General features: G+C 41.8%; 1 protein-coding gene across 1 annotated transcript; it reads left to right on the top strand.

Annotated features, from left to right (window-relative positions):
* Positions 1-317: 317 nt before the first annotated feature.
* POU1F1 (POU class 1 homeobox 1) lies at positions 318-13,392 on the top strand. The gene is made up of 7 exons (XM_056328612.1): positions 318-456; positions 3,165-3,317; positions 4,255-4,372; positions 5,398-5,639; positions 7,071-7,235; positions 8,664-8,724; positions 13,059-13,392. The coding sequence occupies exons 1-7, from the start codon at positions 318-320 to the stop codon at positions 13,270-13,272; spliced, it is 1,092 nt and encodes a 363-aa protein (XP_056184587.1). The 3' UTR covers positions 13,273-13,392.
* Positions 13,393-17,652: the final 4,260 nt, after the last annotated feature.

The raw sequence follows: 17,652 nt of genomic DNA, 5'->3' as shown, positions 1-17,652 counted from the left end.
TCTGGTTTCCCTCTTCTTCCCCCTGCCCCCCCCCCCCCCCGCCCCCCCCCATTAATTGGACACGTATTGTGTTTGTGTGGGAAGGAAGGAGGCTCTATAGCAGTATAGCAATATTGCTGGGAAAAGAACATTAAAATGGATAAAGGGATTTCCTAGCGGTATAAATACCTGCACACGACCTCCCTGTGCTCTGGAGCCCTCCTGTATATGTATATGCAGGTAAAAAGCCTGGAATAGAGTTTGAGCTGCCATTAATTGCGCAGGATCTGTTCTTGTTGGAAAACAGGGGCAGGCGGCTCTTTTGCCTGTTGGAGGGTATGACTTGCCAAGCGTTTGCTTCATCTGACACCTTTGTACCCTTGAATTCTGACTCTTCTCCCTCTCTGCCTCTGATAATGCATCACAGCGCTGCAGAGTGCCTGCCGGTTTCTAACCATGCCACCAATGTTGTGTCAACAGGTACTTTTTAAAGATAATCTCGTGCTCAGTAACTCTCATTCTTATCGCTTTTGGAGTGGTATGTGCTCCTCAATGCCTGTGAGACTTAATCTGTTCGGTATCAGTGCTCTGTGAGATTGGGACTACATTAAAGTAGGAGCGTTTTCAGAAAACTGCATGATGAGTGAATCAGGAAAACCCCAAATGTTCATGGTTTAGCTAAATTTGTAGCTTTCTCTAAGTTTATTACAAGATTAGGCTCAAGTGTGCTACCAATGCATTAATGTAGAAAGGTTCAAACAATGTCACTGTTGTTACAACTGTATAGTCTTCAATGGCAGCTGTCATGTAGATTAATCAAAAGTTTGTTTCTTATGTAACCACAGTTTAAAATAATATTAATTACTTTAAATAGAAAATGTATTTTAAACAGGTCAGGTCTACATATGATTTTGGGAAGCTTTCAAGAAGGAAAAACATTGCTTTACAAAGCGTATTGCCTGCTGAATCAAAGCTAAGATTTAAGTGGGATGTTAAAAATTGGTAGCAGGAGCCTCATCAATATTTTGGAATTTTGTCTGTTTGTGTATATAAACCAATTAATTGCATTTAAATACCAGGAGTATGTAATTACTGAACTATCTGAGAGGGACACAGAGAGAAAGAAAGCTTTCTTACAGCCTTAAGCCTGCAGAAGGGGGATTCTGGAATACAGTAATTGTTGATGGAAAGCTTTCAGGAACAGAAAAAGAAATAGTTTTGATTTATTTGAAATTGCATTAATGTAAGGATTTTATTTGGAGTCTTAACAAGAAACTAGCCTTCTTCTGAAATGCGTAGGTAATAAAACATCTTAATAATAAGAAAAAGAACGTAAGTAATGAAAACTGAGCATTAGTGGTAGATAACAGGATCTTATACATTAAGCAGGAGGCTCAAAATATCCTATTATGGCTGTTGGTTAGCAGCAGGAGTAGGGAAAAGGAGAATTTAAATTTTGCATGAGACCAAATTTATGTATCTGTATCACAGCAGTGTTTTCTAGATTCGTCTTATTCATCATGAAAAGTATATGATGACAGTCAGCCAAAAGCATTTGCTTGTCTGCTTCAGATTTGGCGTTTGATATTTCATAGTTACCAGCCAAGGACAAATACTACTGTAGTCGGAGGGAATTCTGTTTGCAAGACCACATCTAGCGGGTGACTCTGTGAGAACAGAAGCAGTGACAGAGGGTGGTAACTATAATGAGTAAGGGTTTATAAATTTCATACATAGATTCAGAAATTGTAATAACGCCATGCTACTGAAATCATCTAAGGAGAGTTTGTGTACAAAGTAGATGTGAAAGAATTTTGAAGAACGATTTATATTAAATGTCGATTGTTTTAAAAACTGTGTGTGATGGTTGTGCATCAGAAAATATAGGTTAATATACTTCTGTTTGAATACCATGTCATACAGCTCATGTTCTGCAGTATCCTCTACACTTTTTTATTATTTAATTTAAATAGCATCATCCTATTTGATTTTAAATCCTTATTTGCAAGTTGAAAATTATATTTTTATTTGTAATCCATATATTATAATTTTTACACAATAGGAAAAAACACAGGTAAGCACTTAGATCTTATCTTAGCAGAAAAGTTGCATTGCTCTAAATGCATTAGTATTATTAATGAGATCTTTTTTTTTTTTTTTTTGCATTTATACTATTATGAGCATGCCTGTTTTAGTAGGTTTTATATTTGTGTAAGTGCATCTAAACCGGACATTTTACTGTTATGATTACTGTTGTAAAAACCCGGAGATTCTAATCCCTAATTAATGATAGTTTTGAACAGGACTGTGCACTCTAAAATGCAGTTTTACGTATCTGAATGTTTAAGAACATGAATTTTTAATATGTTTCATAGCAGTTGTTAGAGGGGACAGTACATGCATTTCTGTGCCTACATATGCATGAGCCACAGCCACATCTCTTTTTGCATTCAGCAAAAACCCACCTGATTCTTCAGGCACAAATCTGAAACACCGCTGTGAAAACACCAGGGATAAATTAGCGGTGGGTTTGTTGGTGCTGATGATGGAAAAAGTTGATTTAGGCCTAACTTTTTGGAAGAGCCCAGAGTCTATCGTCCTGTTTCCCTACCACTCTGCCAAAGCACCCTGAAATGTTTTTGATGACTTGGCACATAAGAAAATGTGACTTCTGGATGCCTCAAAGCGAATGTCCCCGAACTTCTGGTATTGGAAACCCAGGTCTTAGGCATGCATAACATGTGCCTGTTTGCACTGGGGGGTTTGCATGACAGCCAAGTCAATCCATTTGCTGGGAACATAGAGCAGATTTTTATGCAAGACTAAACGAAATGGTGTGTGGAAGCTGGGTGGGAAGAGGAACTTGTCTCCTCCTTGAGAGTTTAATGTTTCCCTTGCTCAACTGTATGTGTAAACTGGGTTATACACATAGATTATACTAAAAACAATGCATCAAGACCACAGCATGACCATTTCTAGTCTTGGCTCAGAGTGTACCTCGTTATTTATACTGACAGTCTTCATCTGGGGCCACCTGGCCAAGCATCTGGACTTCCAGCAGCGTTAACCTGATGGTTGTGGCCCGGAGTTAAATGCTTATTGCATGCACACAAATACTGTGTACAGGGGTACCGTCTGCCTCTGAACTTCAAGGCTGTGTCGTGAATCCTCGCACATTTTCTTACCGGTCCTATCTGTTTTGTCTTTGATCCAACCTCCTATATGCTCCTGTATCCGCTTTGCCGTGACGACCCTGGGAAACTCTTTGGCAGGCCTTCATTACTCTGTGCCTTCCTGTCATTATGGAAACCAACCGTCTACCTACGGGGTGATGGCAGGTAAGGGACATACCCTCAGCTGGGCGAGCTCTTAGCATCTTGGTTTCGGTCAGTTTTCCTTCAGAGGGACCAGTTCAAGACAGTCGCTTAAAGAAGATGGGATGGGGGTTAAGGCACAAGAAAATGCGTTAGGAACTTAGGGATCCGTGCCCAGAGTTTCCCCGAATCTCTACATCTCTCAGGAAATCAATCTGCTACTTATTTCTCTCTACAAGACTGGGGTGCCACTCTTTTTGTTCACCTATGTCCACTTCCCTTGGCAATCAACATATTTGAGGGACCAGGAGTGGTGTACCCAATATACCTGTGTATTACCAGTACCGGGGGTGATGGAGCCCTGATGGAGCTATAAAATAAAACGGTGGCATCATGGAAGGATAGCTGAATTCAGCAGGCAAATCATAAACATGATCGTGGACTTTTACACTTACAAATTTATGCTCACACCCTGCTCAGTTTTCCATGTCCCCAGCTGAGCAAGAGGAACTGTTATTCCACACAAGTTCAAGTAGCAGTCAATGAGATAATGCCACGAACCAAATTAACGCGACTACGAGGAAATAGTTGTGTCTTAGAGATAATCCAAAATCAAACTCAGCATTTTATTTCACTTAAGAATGAAGGAAATTAATATTAAGGATTAATATGATTAAGTCAGCATAGATGAATATATCTGCATAGGGACTTTTTACAAACAGAGTGTAGACTTCCTTCACGGTGTACAAATGTCCAGATGCTCCTATTTCATTTATGAGTCTGTGCATTTATGCGTCTGTTGCAAACATTCCTGGTACTGTTCAGATCCCTGGGAAAAGTGCATAGGTATTAAAAAAAAAAAAAAAAGTATTACTCAGAAGTTCACTTCATTCCAAAATAAATAATCTTCATTTCTCTCCTTTCTTATTTTACTCTTTTTGTTGTTGATGATGTTTTTTAGGCATCAAGCCTGCAACTCCAGAGATGCTATCAGCAAGTCTCTCCCAGAGTCGCATCTTACAGACATGCAGCATGCCCCATCCCAATGTGGTGAACAGCGTCAGCACCTTGCAAAGCAAGTCCTCCTCTTTTTCAGTCTCTTCCTTTATTCTGTGAGGGTTTTTTTGGTTGTGGGCTTTTTGTTTGTTTGGGGTTTCTTTGTGGTTTTCCTGTGTGAAGTGTATAAAATATTCTTATGCGGTAGAACCTCCAATGCTGCTGAGAGCAATCACAGCAGAGAAGACAAGAAAAATAAATGGAGGAAGGGGTGGGAGGTTAATGAAGTTCTGACTTCTGCTACGAAGTTTTGTGTAATTTAGGAAATGGGGAAGGATGTTCCAAGAACCTGGAATTTGCTGGCCACTCCAGCTACACTGAAGAGTATTAATATTATTTTCTCCCGTGATTTTCTTCCCCCCCTTCAGGTCAGAGGCTCTTTAGCTGTATGTACAATATCTAGCAAAAAAAACCCCAGTCTTTGCCCTTAACTGAATCTGCTTTTTAAATTTGACATTTGTGAACAAAAGGTAGCATTAGGTGGATTTGGTTTGTCCTTGAGCAATTTCTTTTTAAGACAGAACGATCATTCTGAATATATTCTGGGTTTGGGTTGGGTTTTTTTCCTTTAAGCTTTTACCTGTATGGTTTCCTCAAACAAATTTTATGCTAAAGCTAAACCAAGATAGTATCTTGTCCAAGCATCAAATAGGATTTACATAGAAATATTCTTTGTACCAGAAAATAGTCTGGCACATTTTAGATGACTCAAAATTATATAGATCCACCAATCTTTTTGTGCCACTTAATTCCAGATGAGACCTTGAATTGTTATTTAAGTTTGGACCACTTATCATCTTAAAGTGCATCATATTTTGCTAAGAAATAGGATGGCTGTGGCCTGTGGAAAGTGGCTGTTGGTGGGTTTTCATCCGATGGGACAAAAGAGAGACCGTATCTCCTAGGAGATCCTCCCTCTTGGATACTTTAGCGTATGCTCTATCATAAATATTACAGACATGGATTATGAGATCACAAAGGCATGTTTTTATTGTGTGGGGGTAGACCATAACTGCACTGAGTTTTGGTTCTGGTGTTGCTCAGGTAGCCTGACCCCCTGCCTTTATAAATTCCCGGAGCACGCCCTGAGTGCCAGCTCCTGCGCCCTGGGCCACGGCTTCACACCCATCCACCAGTCCCTCCTGACAGACGACCCCGCTGCCGCAGACTTCAAGCAGGAGTTCCGCAGGAAAAGCAAGTCTGTCGAAGAGCCCGTCGACATGGACTCCCCTGAAATCAGGGAGCTGGAGAAATTTGCTAATGAATTTAAGCTGCGGAGAATTAAGCTGGGTATGTGCTTTATGTCTGCGAACAAAAGGCTGAAAAGTTCCAGTGAAAGCCCAATTATTTCTAAATGTTTTACGGTTTAGCCTCTGCAGTTGTCTAATTGTAACTCTAAGCCTGCCTCACACTGCCAAACTTTCTCCGTTCCTACAAGACTTGCACGGAATTAATGAACTTCGGCTTTCTGCAGCTTAGTATGCAGAAAGCGACTCCAAACTTCCGTGCCCTTAAATTATTTGTCATAAGTGCAGAGAAAATTATTACTGTTCATTAAATTACATTCAGTAGCAGGTGCATTGTTTTGCACAGCCCCAGATTTTCTGCAACTTAGGGCAACACATGCTCTAACCTCTCACTCCCACCCTCCTCCCTGTGAAGTGCTTTGTCTGATGCTGCAATGCCATTTCAGTATACAAGAAGGATGACATCCATGGCGAATCTTTCATACCAGTAGAAAGCTTCTCTTCCTGGTTTATTTTCTTGTGTCAAGACACAGGTACAGCAGCAACTGATATCTTTGTTTCTGTCTGGTAACTACTGGGGCTGATGTGAGATGGATTGCTTTAGGGAGTCTCTGGTGAGGTGCTTGTCTTTCACTGGAAATCCTAGGCAAGGGTCAAGGTGGACTGAGCCTGCCTTTCTCACTTGTAGGAGATAGAGGTACATTGCAAGGTAAAAGCCTGTCTCACCCTTGTCTGAACTATACTGAAAAAAATTAACATCCAGCTGCTGCAGATTCAGCCTACTTAGGCATATTGGGGCCTCTGAATGAGGAGTTGCAGTTCTGACATTATCACTCGTAACACTACATTGCACTACATTACAACATAGGACATCTTTCTAGCTTTAAAAATGTGAGAAGATTATAAGGTTATTACAGGTATCTATGCATTATCTCAACAGCTAGAGAGATTGTGTGTTCCATTTGCAGTGTAAACATAAGGACTGACACAAAAATGTAGAGTTTAAAATCGTATTTGCGACTTGGTTGGTTTTGCTGTATATCATGTATTTAATGTCAGACACAGCAATGGAAAGGTTTGTGAGGCCCCACATGAGCACACGCTGCTAATCACTGTAATTATTACCGCATCTTCACCCCAGATTTATTAGGGAACAAAAATCCCTCTGATGCAAACAAATGACACAGAGCCTGTCGAGCTGGGCTTGATGCTCTGATGAGAAAAATGCAATTTGCACAGGAAAACTAAACTGTGGTTGAGCTTTGCAAGGGAAGACAAAGTTAATAAGGGCTGTAGGTCTGAGACTGAGACACGCAGAGCTAGTGCAATCAAAAGGGAGGTAAAAAGCTGCCTCGTGAGACGTTCAGCATCTCAAGAGATCCAGCCTGTTCTGGCACAGAGGCAGGCAGGGAGGATGACTAGCAACACTTTCTAGAAAGCTCCAAAGTGATCTTGTTCTCTTCATTTTTGACAGGTTATACACAAACCAATGTTGGAGAAGCACTGGCTGCTGTGCACGGCTCTGAATTCAGCCAAACTACTATCTGCCGGTTTGAAAACTTGCAGCTGAGTTTTAAGAACGCGTGCAAACTGAAATCGATCCTGTCCAAGTGGCTGGAGGAAGCAGAACAAGTAGGAGGTAGAGAACCAAAATCCTCTACATATCGATTTGCATTGAAAACAAAATCCCATATGTCTGTTGAAGGACTAGTACATGTCTTCTGTAGACTAAAGTTTTTTTGTTTTACCAGCTTTAAATACTAAGGTGTGCTTGTATTAAATGTTTATCTTTTTAGGGGGAAGCAAGAAGGGGAAAAATTAAATGTGTGGAGGGTACAGGAGAGCAGAAACTTCACTTGGCCTACTGGAAGTAATCTCTTTCTGTCCCATCCCAGCAAACCAGCTCCGCTCCGGTAGCACTGGGCAGAGCTGTCACTAGGGTCTGCAGGACAGCCCATTTAGCAGCCAACGGGGATTCTTTACTGGCAAAGGACTCTCCCTTCCTGCCTCTGGCATATTATGAAATGTGGCCGTGGGGGAAAGGATTTGAGTTTAGCTGAGGCAGTGGTCTTAAAACCCTGAGGAAGAACAGCATGGCATAGAGGTTTTTGATGCAAACTTTTTGCTGCTAGGGGGTTCCCTTCCTTTTGCCTGATGAGTTTCCAGTTGCAGGAAGAGTCATGGGGTTCACTGGGCAGAGTGTATTTTAGGACAGTTTGGTCAATGTAGAGGGCATGGGTTGCCCTAAAGAACAGCCTTTTCAGCTGGGTAAATTGCGCTGCTGAGAAGCAGCCGGGGCTACCACTGTGCGGCACTCGCCTAGCATGGGAAGAAAAAGATGATCTTAATGATACTTTTGGGATTTGTGATTGTATTCAACAGCAGGGAATGTTGTTAAATAGCTCTGTCTGCCACACACTTCAGTTTCCTCTGAACCAAATTGTAGAAAGCTTCCGTTCCCTGTAACTGTGCTAGCAACCAGAGGTTTTCCCAATGCGGCTGGCACATTGCGAGCATCACTCGTGCCAGGGAGCAGGGCAGCCGCACAGGCTTCAGCTGCAGAGCGGGACCATGCAGGCAGGCAGCAGCCCCTGAGAAATCAGGGGGGACGTGTCCATCAGAGAGTGGTGTGGAAGGGGCAGGTGTATAAATGGGGTTGGGGGCCAGGGTTGTATTTCTGAGGAAAGTGGGTGAGGTAGCCAAGGGGTAGGAAATGGGCTCTGTCTCGCCAGACCGTGCCCTGCAGGGCAGGAGGGACCAGGTATGTCAAAGGAGGAGGCTGAAGTCCAGCTCCACACGTACACCAGCACGGAACTGCTGCTGGTTGCAGCTTTACTAGCAGCGCACCTGTTTTGATTGTAACTGTATATAGCTGGAGGTAAAAAAAATGACCAACCATCTTAAAAAAAGAGGTGCCCCTATGCGTGGTGCTGCTCTTATTGAGCGGCGTTATCTGTTATGCTTTCTTCTGTCTTCAAAGATAGGGACTTTTTTCTGGAGATGATGGTGCTTGTTTTCCATTCCCTGTGCAAAGTAACTGCCAGGTTTTCTTTTGTTTTTAATACAGCTTTATACAATGAAAAAGTTGGAGTGAACGAGCGGAAGAGGAAGCGCAGAACCACCATAAGGTAATAAATAGTTAGGGCGTTGCACAGTAGAAACCAATTTGGCTAAGATGCTTCTTTTTCTTGGGTTCAGAATCAAAGCGTTACTTTCTATTAATGAATGAATATTAATTCTATTAATGAAGCTAGTGTTTTAAAATGTTTCACTGTTTTGAAACATTTCAGTGAAAAATAACAGCCTAACCCTCCAAACCCCCCAATTTGCTACAAATATACTACTATTCCAAATTAAATTTTTTTTCAACATATGACAGCGCATTGTAATATGAAAAAAAAAATTTATTTCAATTCTGCCCAAATGTTATGGTATCTATATAGTAAATAAGGTATCAGAGCACCCTGATTTAATAATTAATTAATAAATTGCATTATTTTGTCAGAGGATTGAGGTCTGGGAAGTTTGAAGGCAAGATTTTACATGTAATATTGCAACCCTGTCCCTGTCCTCTGTCACTGGATTCTTTGGAGTTCCCAAAGAAACACTTTAATGAGCGGAAGGGGAAAGAAAAAACGGAGTTGTTCTGGGAACCTTCTGTTTCTCACATCTCTGGTGGCCAACATCCACCATCTCTCTAGCTTCAACTCCATATGCAAATCAAGTAGACTGGTAAAACATATTACAAAAACAATTACCAAACAGGCAAAATGAGAAATAGGGTACTTCTTTCTCCTTTAGATATTCCAGACTTGTATAAGCTTTGGTGAAGAATTCACTCAGTGGGCCTCCAAGGAGCTGTAGTATTCCACAGAAAGGGAAACTGACTGCCTCTGGGCACACCTCTGGTGCTGTCAGGCCCTACCCATTACAATGAAGTGCCTGTCCTTTGAACACAGATCATTCCTGATGTGCAGCGTCACTTTCTGGAGATGTAGGCTGCTCTATGGTCCCACAGCCACAACACGTACCTTCTCTTGCATTCAGCTTGAGACTTGTTTTTTAGTCATAGAAGAGTTTGTGTTGGAAAGCGCCTTTTAGAGGTCATCTAGTCCAACCCCGCTGCAATGAGCAGGGACATCTTCAACTCGATCAGGCTGTTCAGAGCCCCATCCAGCCTGACCTTGGATGTTTCCAGGGATGGGGCATCTACCACCTCTCTGGGCCACCTGTTCCAGTGTTTCACTACCCTCTTTGTAAATAAAATTTCTTCCTTATATCTAATTTAAATCCACCCTCTTTTAGTTTAAAACCATTACTCCTTTTCTTATTGCAACAGGCCCAACTAAAAGTTTGTCCCCATCTTTCTTATAAGCCTCCTTTAAGTATTGAAAGGCTGCAATAAGGTGTCCCCGGAACCTTCTCATTTCCAGGCAGAACACTCCCAGCTCTCTCAGCATTTCTTCACAGGAGAGCTGTTCCAGCCCTCCGAACGTTTTTGTGCCCCTCCTCTGGACCCACTCCAACAGGTCCATGTCTTTCCTGTGCTGAGAACTCCAGAGCTGGATGCAGCACTCCAGGTGGGGTTTCACCAGAGCAGAGTAGAGGGGCAGAAGAACCTCCCTCAACCTGCTGGCCACGCTTCTTTTTAATGCAGCCCAGGATACGATTGGCTTTCTGGGCTGTGAGTGCACATTGCTGGGTCATGTCCAGCTTTTCATCCACCAGCACCCCCAAGTTGTTCTCTGCAGGGCTGCCCTCAATCCCTTCATGCCCCAGCCTGTGTTGATGCTGGGGGTTGCCCCAACGCAAGTGCAGGATCTTGCATTTGGCCTTGTTGAACTTCATGAGGTTCACATGGACCCACTTCTCAAGCTTCTCCTGGTCCCTCTGGACGGCATCCCTTCCCTCAGGCATAACCACACCACTCAGCTTGGTGTTGCCTGCAAATCTGCTGAGGGTGCACTTGGCCCCACTGTCTATGTCATTTCTGAAGATATTTAACAGTACTGATCCCAATAGGGACCCCTGAGGGGCACCTCATCACTGATCTCCATCTGGACATTGAGCCATTGACCACTACCCTCTGCATGCGACCATCCAACCAATTCTTCATCCACCGAACAGTCATCCATCAAATCTATACCTCTCCAATTTAGGGAGAAGGATGTTGTGGGAGGCTGTGTCAAAGGCCTTACAGAAGTCCAGATAGATGACATCCATAGCTCTTCCCTTGTCCACAGATGTAGTCACTCCATCATAGAAGGTCACTAGGTTTGTCAGAGAGGCCTGGCCCTTGGCAAAGCCATGCTGGCTGTCTCAAATCACACCTCTGTCCTCCATGTGCCTTAGCATAGCTTCTAGGAAGATCTGTTCCATGATCTTCCCAGGAACAGAGGCCAGGCTGACAGGTCAGTAATTCCCAGGGTCCTTTTTTCTACCCTTTTTAAAAATGGGTGCAGTGTTCCCCATTTTTCAGTCACCAGGGACTTCACCTGACTGCTATGACTCTTCAAATATCATGGAGAGTGGCTGGGCAACTACACCAGCCAGTTCCCCCAGGCCTCTGGGATGCATTTTGTCACCCATATTGCCTTTGACATACAGAATAAAACGAAGATGTGATTTCTCTCCGACTTTTGAACTATATATTCTTCTGCAGGAATGCTTCTCAGTTAGGAGTGAATTTGGGATGGGAAATGCTTCGTAACTCGTGCTCATCACAGCACCTCACAAGGGATGAAGCTTTACTCTTGGGAGACCAGTTTCTTTTCTCAGTTTCTCTACAAGCCCAGTAAGGACACGAGTGGCAGCACCACAACCTTGCCCATACTTGGCCCCACTGTCTATGTCATTTATGAAGATATTTAACAGTACTGGTCCCAATAGGGACCCCTGAGGGACACCTCATCACAAGTTTATGAAGTATGGCCTGCATGGGAGCTGAGAGCATCTCAGTCCTGGGTGGTTTTCCCCCTCTCTAGAGGAGCACACTGAAGGCTGCTCATTTAACACTGTGGGGTTGGGTGGTGTTAGTTAACAGCTATTGTGAAAATCAGTCCTTGTACTAAGCATTTTGTAATTATTCCTGCTTTTACATCTTACCCCAGTGCACTGGGAGTATCGAATACGGCAGGTTGTCAAGGGCACAGATAATTGAGGCGAAGTTCAGGACCAAATCCCATCTAGTGAGGAAATATTAATTGTTCCTTTGAGGGCATATAGGATCTCAGTTTGAAGACCTGAAACTAATCAGGGAGATGGACTTTATCTGAACCACAGCCTTGCTCTTAACCATTCTTAATGGATGTTTGAAGGCAAACTAGGGGTAAAACAGAAGCCTCACAAACTAAATTAGGTTAATCACACGCTGAGCAAAAACAACTTAATTTGAATTTGTGGAAGCTATTTTGTTTTATGCTTTGATTAAAGCCTAAGAAGCTGTTAGTCAAAAATAATGATGTTTCTATACTTCTGTGTGTGCAGAACACCATGCAATTAATTAGGTAGTTTGGGTAACATCAGTAAATATTGCAAAATTGACTTGTAAACGAAAGCCCAACAAGTTACAGATGAAATAATGAACTAACTAGAACTCTAGCAGATACTTTGTATGTAACAGAAACACCTGCACCTCGTTTCCAGACTAAGGCATGAAGTGCCCTCTTGTGTCCAAAGGAATTAGAGCTGCTGCTGAAGCTCTGGTGCGTCCTGGTGGCACACGGGGATGTCACAGACACTCTGTAACACAAGCGGGAAGCAAATCCTACCTGACAATAAGAAAAGATAGTAGCCTTAACTTGTTTTGTTTGTTGAGCCACTCGAATTTGGTCACTGCTGGCTGAGGAGTGTATTAAGCAGACTAGAAAATGTGATGGCTGCTAAATCAGCGTGCCCTAATCTGTGGTTTCTAGAAATACTCTAGTGCCCTCTCTATGACAAAATGAGATGCAGAACTTGATGCAACATACACCACTTCCCAAATTGTAAGCGATGGAGCTCTTCCCCTTTGTAAACCCAAACGGTTTGATACAACCAGGTAACCCCGCTGACGTGCATTTGCTGAACACCTACGGCACTGCTGTGACTGCGGCAGAATGGGTGCTCAGGCTTGTTCGAGTTCCTGCGATCCCATTCATGTCTAGTTAGTAGCTGTATCTCCTAAAGAACATCAAGAACCACAAATATTTCATGATTACCACTAAAACTACATCGAATTCAACTACAATCAAATTGCCTTTAAATTACTCTGTGCTGAAATTCTGCATGAAGTCGTGCTGTTCATGTCAGCAGAAAACTAGGGTGCACTTCAAGTTCGGTGGGTTTCCTTTACATAGAAAAAAAGGGGGAAAATCAAGTCACTACCTTCAGTGCTGTTACCTGACCCTTCTCCTGAACTGGTGGTGAAAGCCTGAATATGTCAGAAAAGTTTTTAAAGGTGAAATTTTATCCCTTTATCCAGTATCGCTGCCAAAGAAGCCCTAGAGAGGCACTTTGGAGAACAAAGTAAGCCTTCTTCTCAGGAAATTATGAGGATGGCTGAGGGGCTCAATCTTGAGAAAGAAGTTGTGCGAGTTTGGTTTTGCAACAGAAGACAAAGGGAAAAAAGAGTGAAGACAAGTTTACATCAGAACACCTTTAGTTCTATTATCAAGGAGCATCATGAATGCCGGTAAAGATTTTCCAATGTATAATGTGGATTTCTGTTTTGCTTTTTGTAAATACTGTAAATACTATGTTGGATTAAAAAAAAAAAATAAATAAATAAAATCAGTCACCCACTTGTTTCTCTTACAAGTTAGCCAGCTTTGGATGTAGTATGTTGTGGAAGCCTCTATTTTAATGTAAAAGATTGGAAACAAATTAAATGCTACTGCATATATTTGGAGTTGGATGCCTCTGTTTAGCTGCAAGGAACCTATTATGCATTTTTCAACTGGAAATGCTTTCCAAGTTGCACAAATAATTGCGGTTTCCCTGTGCTCTGTCTTTCCTGCATCTTGGGTACATTTAATGATCAATGGAGAACCCTATGTAGGTACCGTAAAGCATCAGGAAACAAAGTTGTTCATGAAGAAAGGGTACAAAGCTTGCTATCAGTAGCTACAGTTGGAAGTATTTTGCCTCTGCACATCCTTTACACAGGCCTCCCACCCTCCCCTAACTGTGCTAACTTTTGCGAGATTGTAAACCATTAGGCACATGGTGGGGTCCCGTCTCCAGTGGCGAACACTGAGCATCAGTGAGAAATGAGAAGTTTGAAGAAGATCAGGTGAATAAGTGACCCTAAACAAGCAGTGGTGACGCTGCTGAGTATCCAGTTGTGGCCAAGGATGGGGACACAGCCGCAGGACCCTGTGGGACTGCCGCTGGCTCCGAGAGGAACGCTAGCTGAAGACCTGCTTTTCCAAAGGGCGGCTCAAACTCGGCTACCCGTACACCTCCGAGCGAAACATTCCAGGTAAATCCCTTGTGTAGGTTCAGGACAAAGCCAAGACAAACGTGCCATAATTGCTGTTGTTATTTACGGTAGAATAAGCTTACCAGTATGGAGCTGCTGACGTTGTTCCTACTCAGTGCTGTGTCTCAGCATATCATTTTACTGCCTTAAATCAGCGCCAGGTAGAAGTGATGGGGTTTTATGTTTGTTATCAAAGGTGATTCTTGCTGAATTATTAAATGTCTTATAGTTTAATTTGGATAGACTTTAGCTATAAAAACTGAGATACAATTTACCCTTAAGACTTTGTGACCAGAGAGGAAGAAACTAGAGAATTGTCAGGGTTTTTATTACTTTGGGCTTTCTCTGCATTATATTTTTTTTCTGATTAAATCCATGTGCGGACATACTTCTACCAGAGATGGTGTGTTAAGCTAAAAAAAGGCGGCCTTTGCACTCTGAAATAAGCATTCATACAAAGTATTTATTGCACTGCACATTCCCACTCTCTTACGCCCCACTAATTGAAAATAATCCCTTATTTGTCATCCTCTAGCCTAGAAAGGTAATTGGAAAAAAAACCCTCCGTGCCAGAGCTCCACCTATCAGAAAGACAGGCGCTGAAAAACGGAATTAATGACTGTAGTACTCACCAGGGATGGATTACCCAGCCAGCTCATCAGCCCGGCTCATTGTTATTAGAATAGTCCATTACCATATATGCATTTTTAACTGTTTTCCCAGGACTGAAATTAAGTGAGTATATGCAAGTAGCGCTGGCCAGATACCTTTTATTTTTCCATAAAACAGACCTGATGATTTAGAAAATGTCTAGATAATAGGCCCACAGAAAGCAAAAGGAGTTTAATGTTCAAGACCACTTAGAAGCAGTGGGTACATGTTAAGCACTCTCTCTCCAGTGCACGTTAAATTATCTCCGATACCTATTACAGTCACCACAGGCATATTCAGCTATAGAAATCAGCCTCCTGGATTTAAAAAAAATTACATTTTTATGGATGAACGCATTGCTATAACCCCGCAATTTAGAACAAAACTTCAATTTAATAACTCAAAGGGGAGAGATTGTACTATCTGCTCTCTTCAGGCTGTTCTCATCAGTAGCATAGCTCACCCACCACAGCAGAGGAAGACCAAGCTGTAGCCTTTATCACCGCATGTTGACAGACCACGAATCTCCCGAAAGGATGAAAGATAAATACAGGTGAGATTAGCACTCAGTGAAGGTGGCAGCATCATTTATGTACCTTTCATGTTATGTGATCTAAAGTTACATATGTTGAAAGTACTATCTGATATATATATTTTATTTATATCCTGAATTATTTTCTTAATTATAAAACACTTCCTAGAAATGCTATAAGCCTGTACTTCTCAACTCCCCCATCCAATAAAGTACTCTTATACACTTGGTATTACAGGCAATGGTTTGCAGTTCTGTTTTGGTAACACCTTTTGTAGTTGTGTGTTACAATGATGCGCTTACTCATTTTAGCATGCTGTAACAGGTAATTCAACGGCAGACTTACCGTAACATTGTAATTTCTAGTCCTACAAAAAGTCTCACAAATTGCAGAAGCAAAGCAAAATAGAATGAAAGGCGACACATAATGCCATTTTTTTTGCAAAAGAATGACAAAAGGCTAAGTGGAAGAAGCAGCCACCATTTAAACACACCTAGCTGTTGCCACAGAAATACAAACAAATTGGAGCAGAACTGTTGAAAGAAAAAAAGCTGGATGATATCAATTTAATGTGCTACAGCTGCAGCCATTACATTTCGAGGAAGTGGCAATTTTATTTTTTTTTCTGTATGAACAACTTACTGGTAATTGCCATCAATCACTCTTGATTGGGGAAAAAACCCTAGGTAAGAATTCTGGAGGGGTAGCTTTATAAACCTGCAAGAAAGTGTTTAGTTGGCCATTTGACTAACATGGGCTGCACTATTTTTCTTTGAGGGGTTTGTGGTTTTTCTTTTTCTTGCTCTTTACTTTTCACATGGTAACTTTAGGCCGGGTGTTAAAACTAGAAGAGAGGACAAACCAGGATGTTAAACCAACATATAAATCTGTGGTTCACCTGCCCCCAAAGTACTCTGTAGCATTCTGTCCCCCTCATCAGAAGAGTACGACAAACCTAGAAAAGCCCCTATACAGGCAAAGCTGACGGTTTTTCATCATCATATTCATCAATGCATAACTGTTTAAGCTGTTTGTCTCTTCTAGATTTAATGTGCGTGCACTGAATGCTATAGAGGTCTACTGAATTAGGAGCTGTATTGAAAGGCTGGATGGTGGCAGGCTGTTCATCATCTTGCCTAACGTAAGAACTAGGAGCAAACATGAAGCTGGGGAAGAAGTTTTAAAAAAAACACCTCAAAGTGGTGGCTCTTAACATGGTGGAGGGAAAAAAAATATCTGTGGAACTCCTCTAACTAAAAAATGTGGGTGCCAAAAGTTTATTTATATGTACAAGTTCACAGATGAGAAATCCACTCAAAGTTTTGTATATAGAGGAACTTACACAGGGCTCTGGGAGCGCTTTAAATTGAAAATAGAGGTTGGAAGAATATTAGGGGAGCAAATGCCACCTACACTTCCCTTGTTTTCTCTTATTTTCCTGGGAGCTGGTTACAGGCACTTGTGGAGTAGGATTCTGGGCAAGACTGACCTCAGTCTGCCCCAACAGAGCCACTCTTAGGTGAGTGCACCATTGCATTGTTACTGGATGGAGGACTTTCAGATTCAGTTGCTATTAAGGTGTCAGCAAGGATAAAGGAGTCTTAAGGATTGAGTGGAAGGGGTTTTTGAGTCTGTTAGTGATTTAAAAGGAATCTAAGTAAGGGAAGCAATTTTATTGTAGACAGCAACATACTAACTAAACCTGAAATAAATATGAGCAAGCCTGCAAACCTACAACACTTCTTGCTCTGCTACTGAAAGACTTTTTAATACAGATAAGAACTCAGGACTTAACAGTTAACAGAAACACCGATAGATACTGACAGTAGCCCTAGTTCAGCAGTCTTACTGACACCAAAAAGCAACGCCTTGATTTCTGGTTGTCAAAGACCCCATAAAAGAAAGAACTCATAATAGAATGATGCCCGATTTGGACAGTCGTTAAAAGGATGAAGCGCACACTTCATTCAGAAAGGACATAAGCCTAGGTGTTCAACCAACATATAACCAATAACACTGTATACCTGACTGATTTCAGATTATGGTTTCTCCTTCAATGCCTAAAAGCAGTACTTGGGCACCTAGTCACAGACAGAAGGGAATGCAAACTTGATCAGGTCTTTAATGAGTGTTGAATTTAACTCAAAAGGCCCACAAGCAGCTACAAATATTATGCTAAATTTTATCAGAGCTAACAGGAGTCCAAAGAAAGCCCACTAAGAGATATATGTGTAATCCTACAGAGAACAAAGTCACTGCAGAAAAAGCCTTTTATTAGACTTTTACAAAGTAAGTTGTAAAAAAAAAAAAATATTTCACCTCATATGGGATATAAGCAATATATAAACTTACACATTCCTACATACTACTTCAGATTCGTCATTTGTCCGTTACTTTCTTCAAAGAGAAAG

This window comes from Falco biarmicus, chromosome 2 (assembly GCF_023638135.1).
Source record: "Falco biarmicus isolate bFalBia1 chromosome 2, bFalBia1.pri, whole genome shotgun sequence".
Taxonomy (NCBI): Eukaryota; Metazoa; Chordata; class Aves; order Falconiformes; family Falconidae; genus Falco; species Falco biarmicus.
This window is presented reverse-complemented; position numbering and strand designations above follow the sequence as displayed.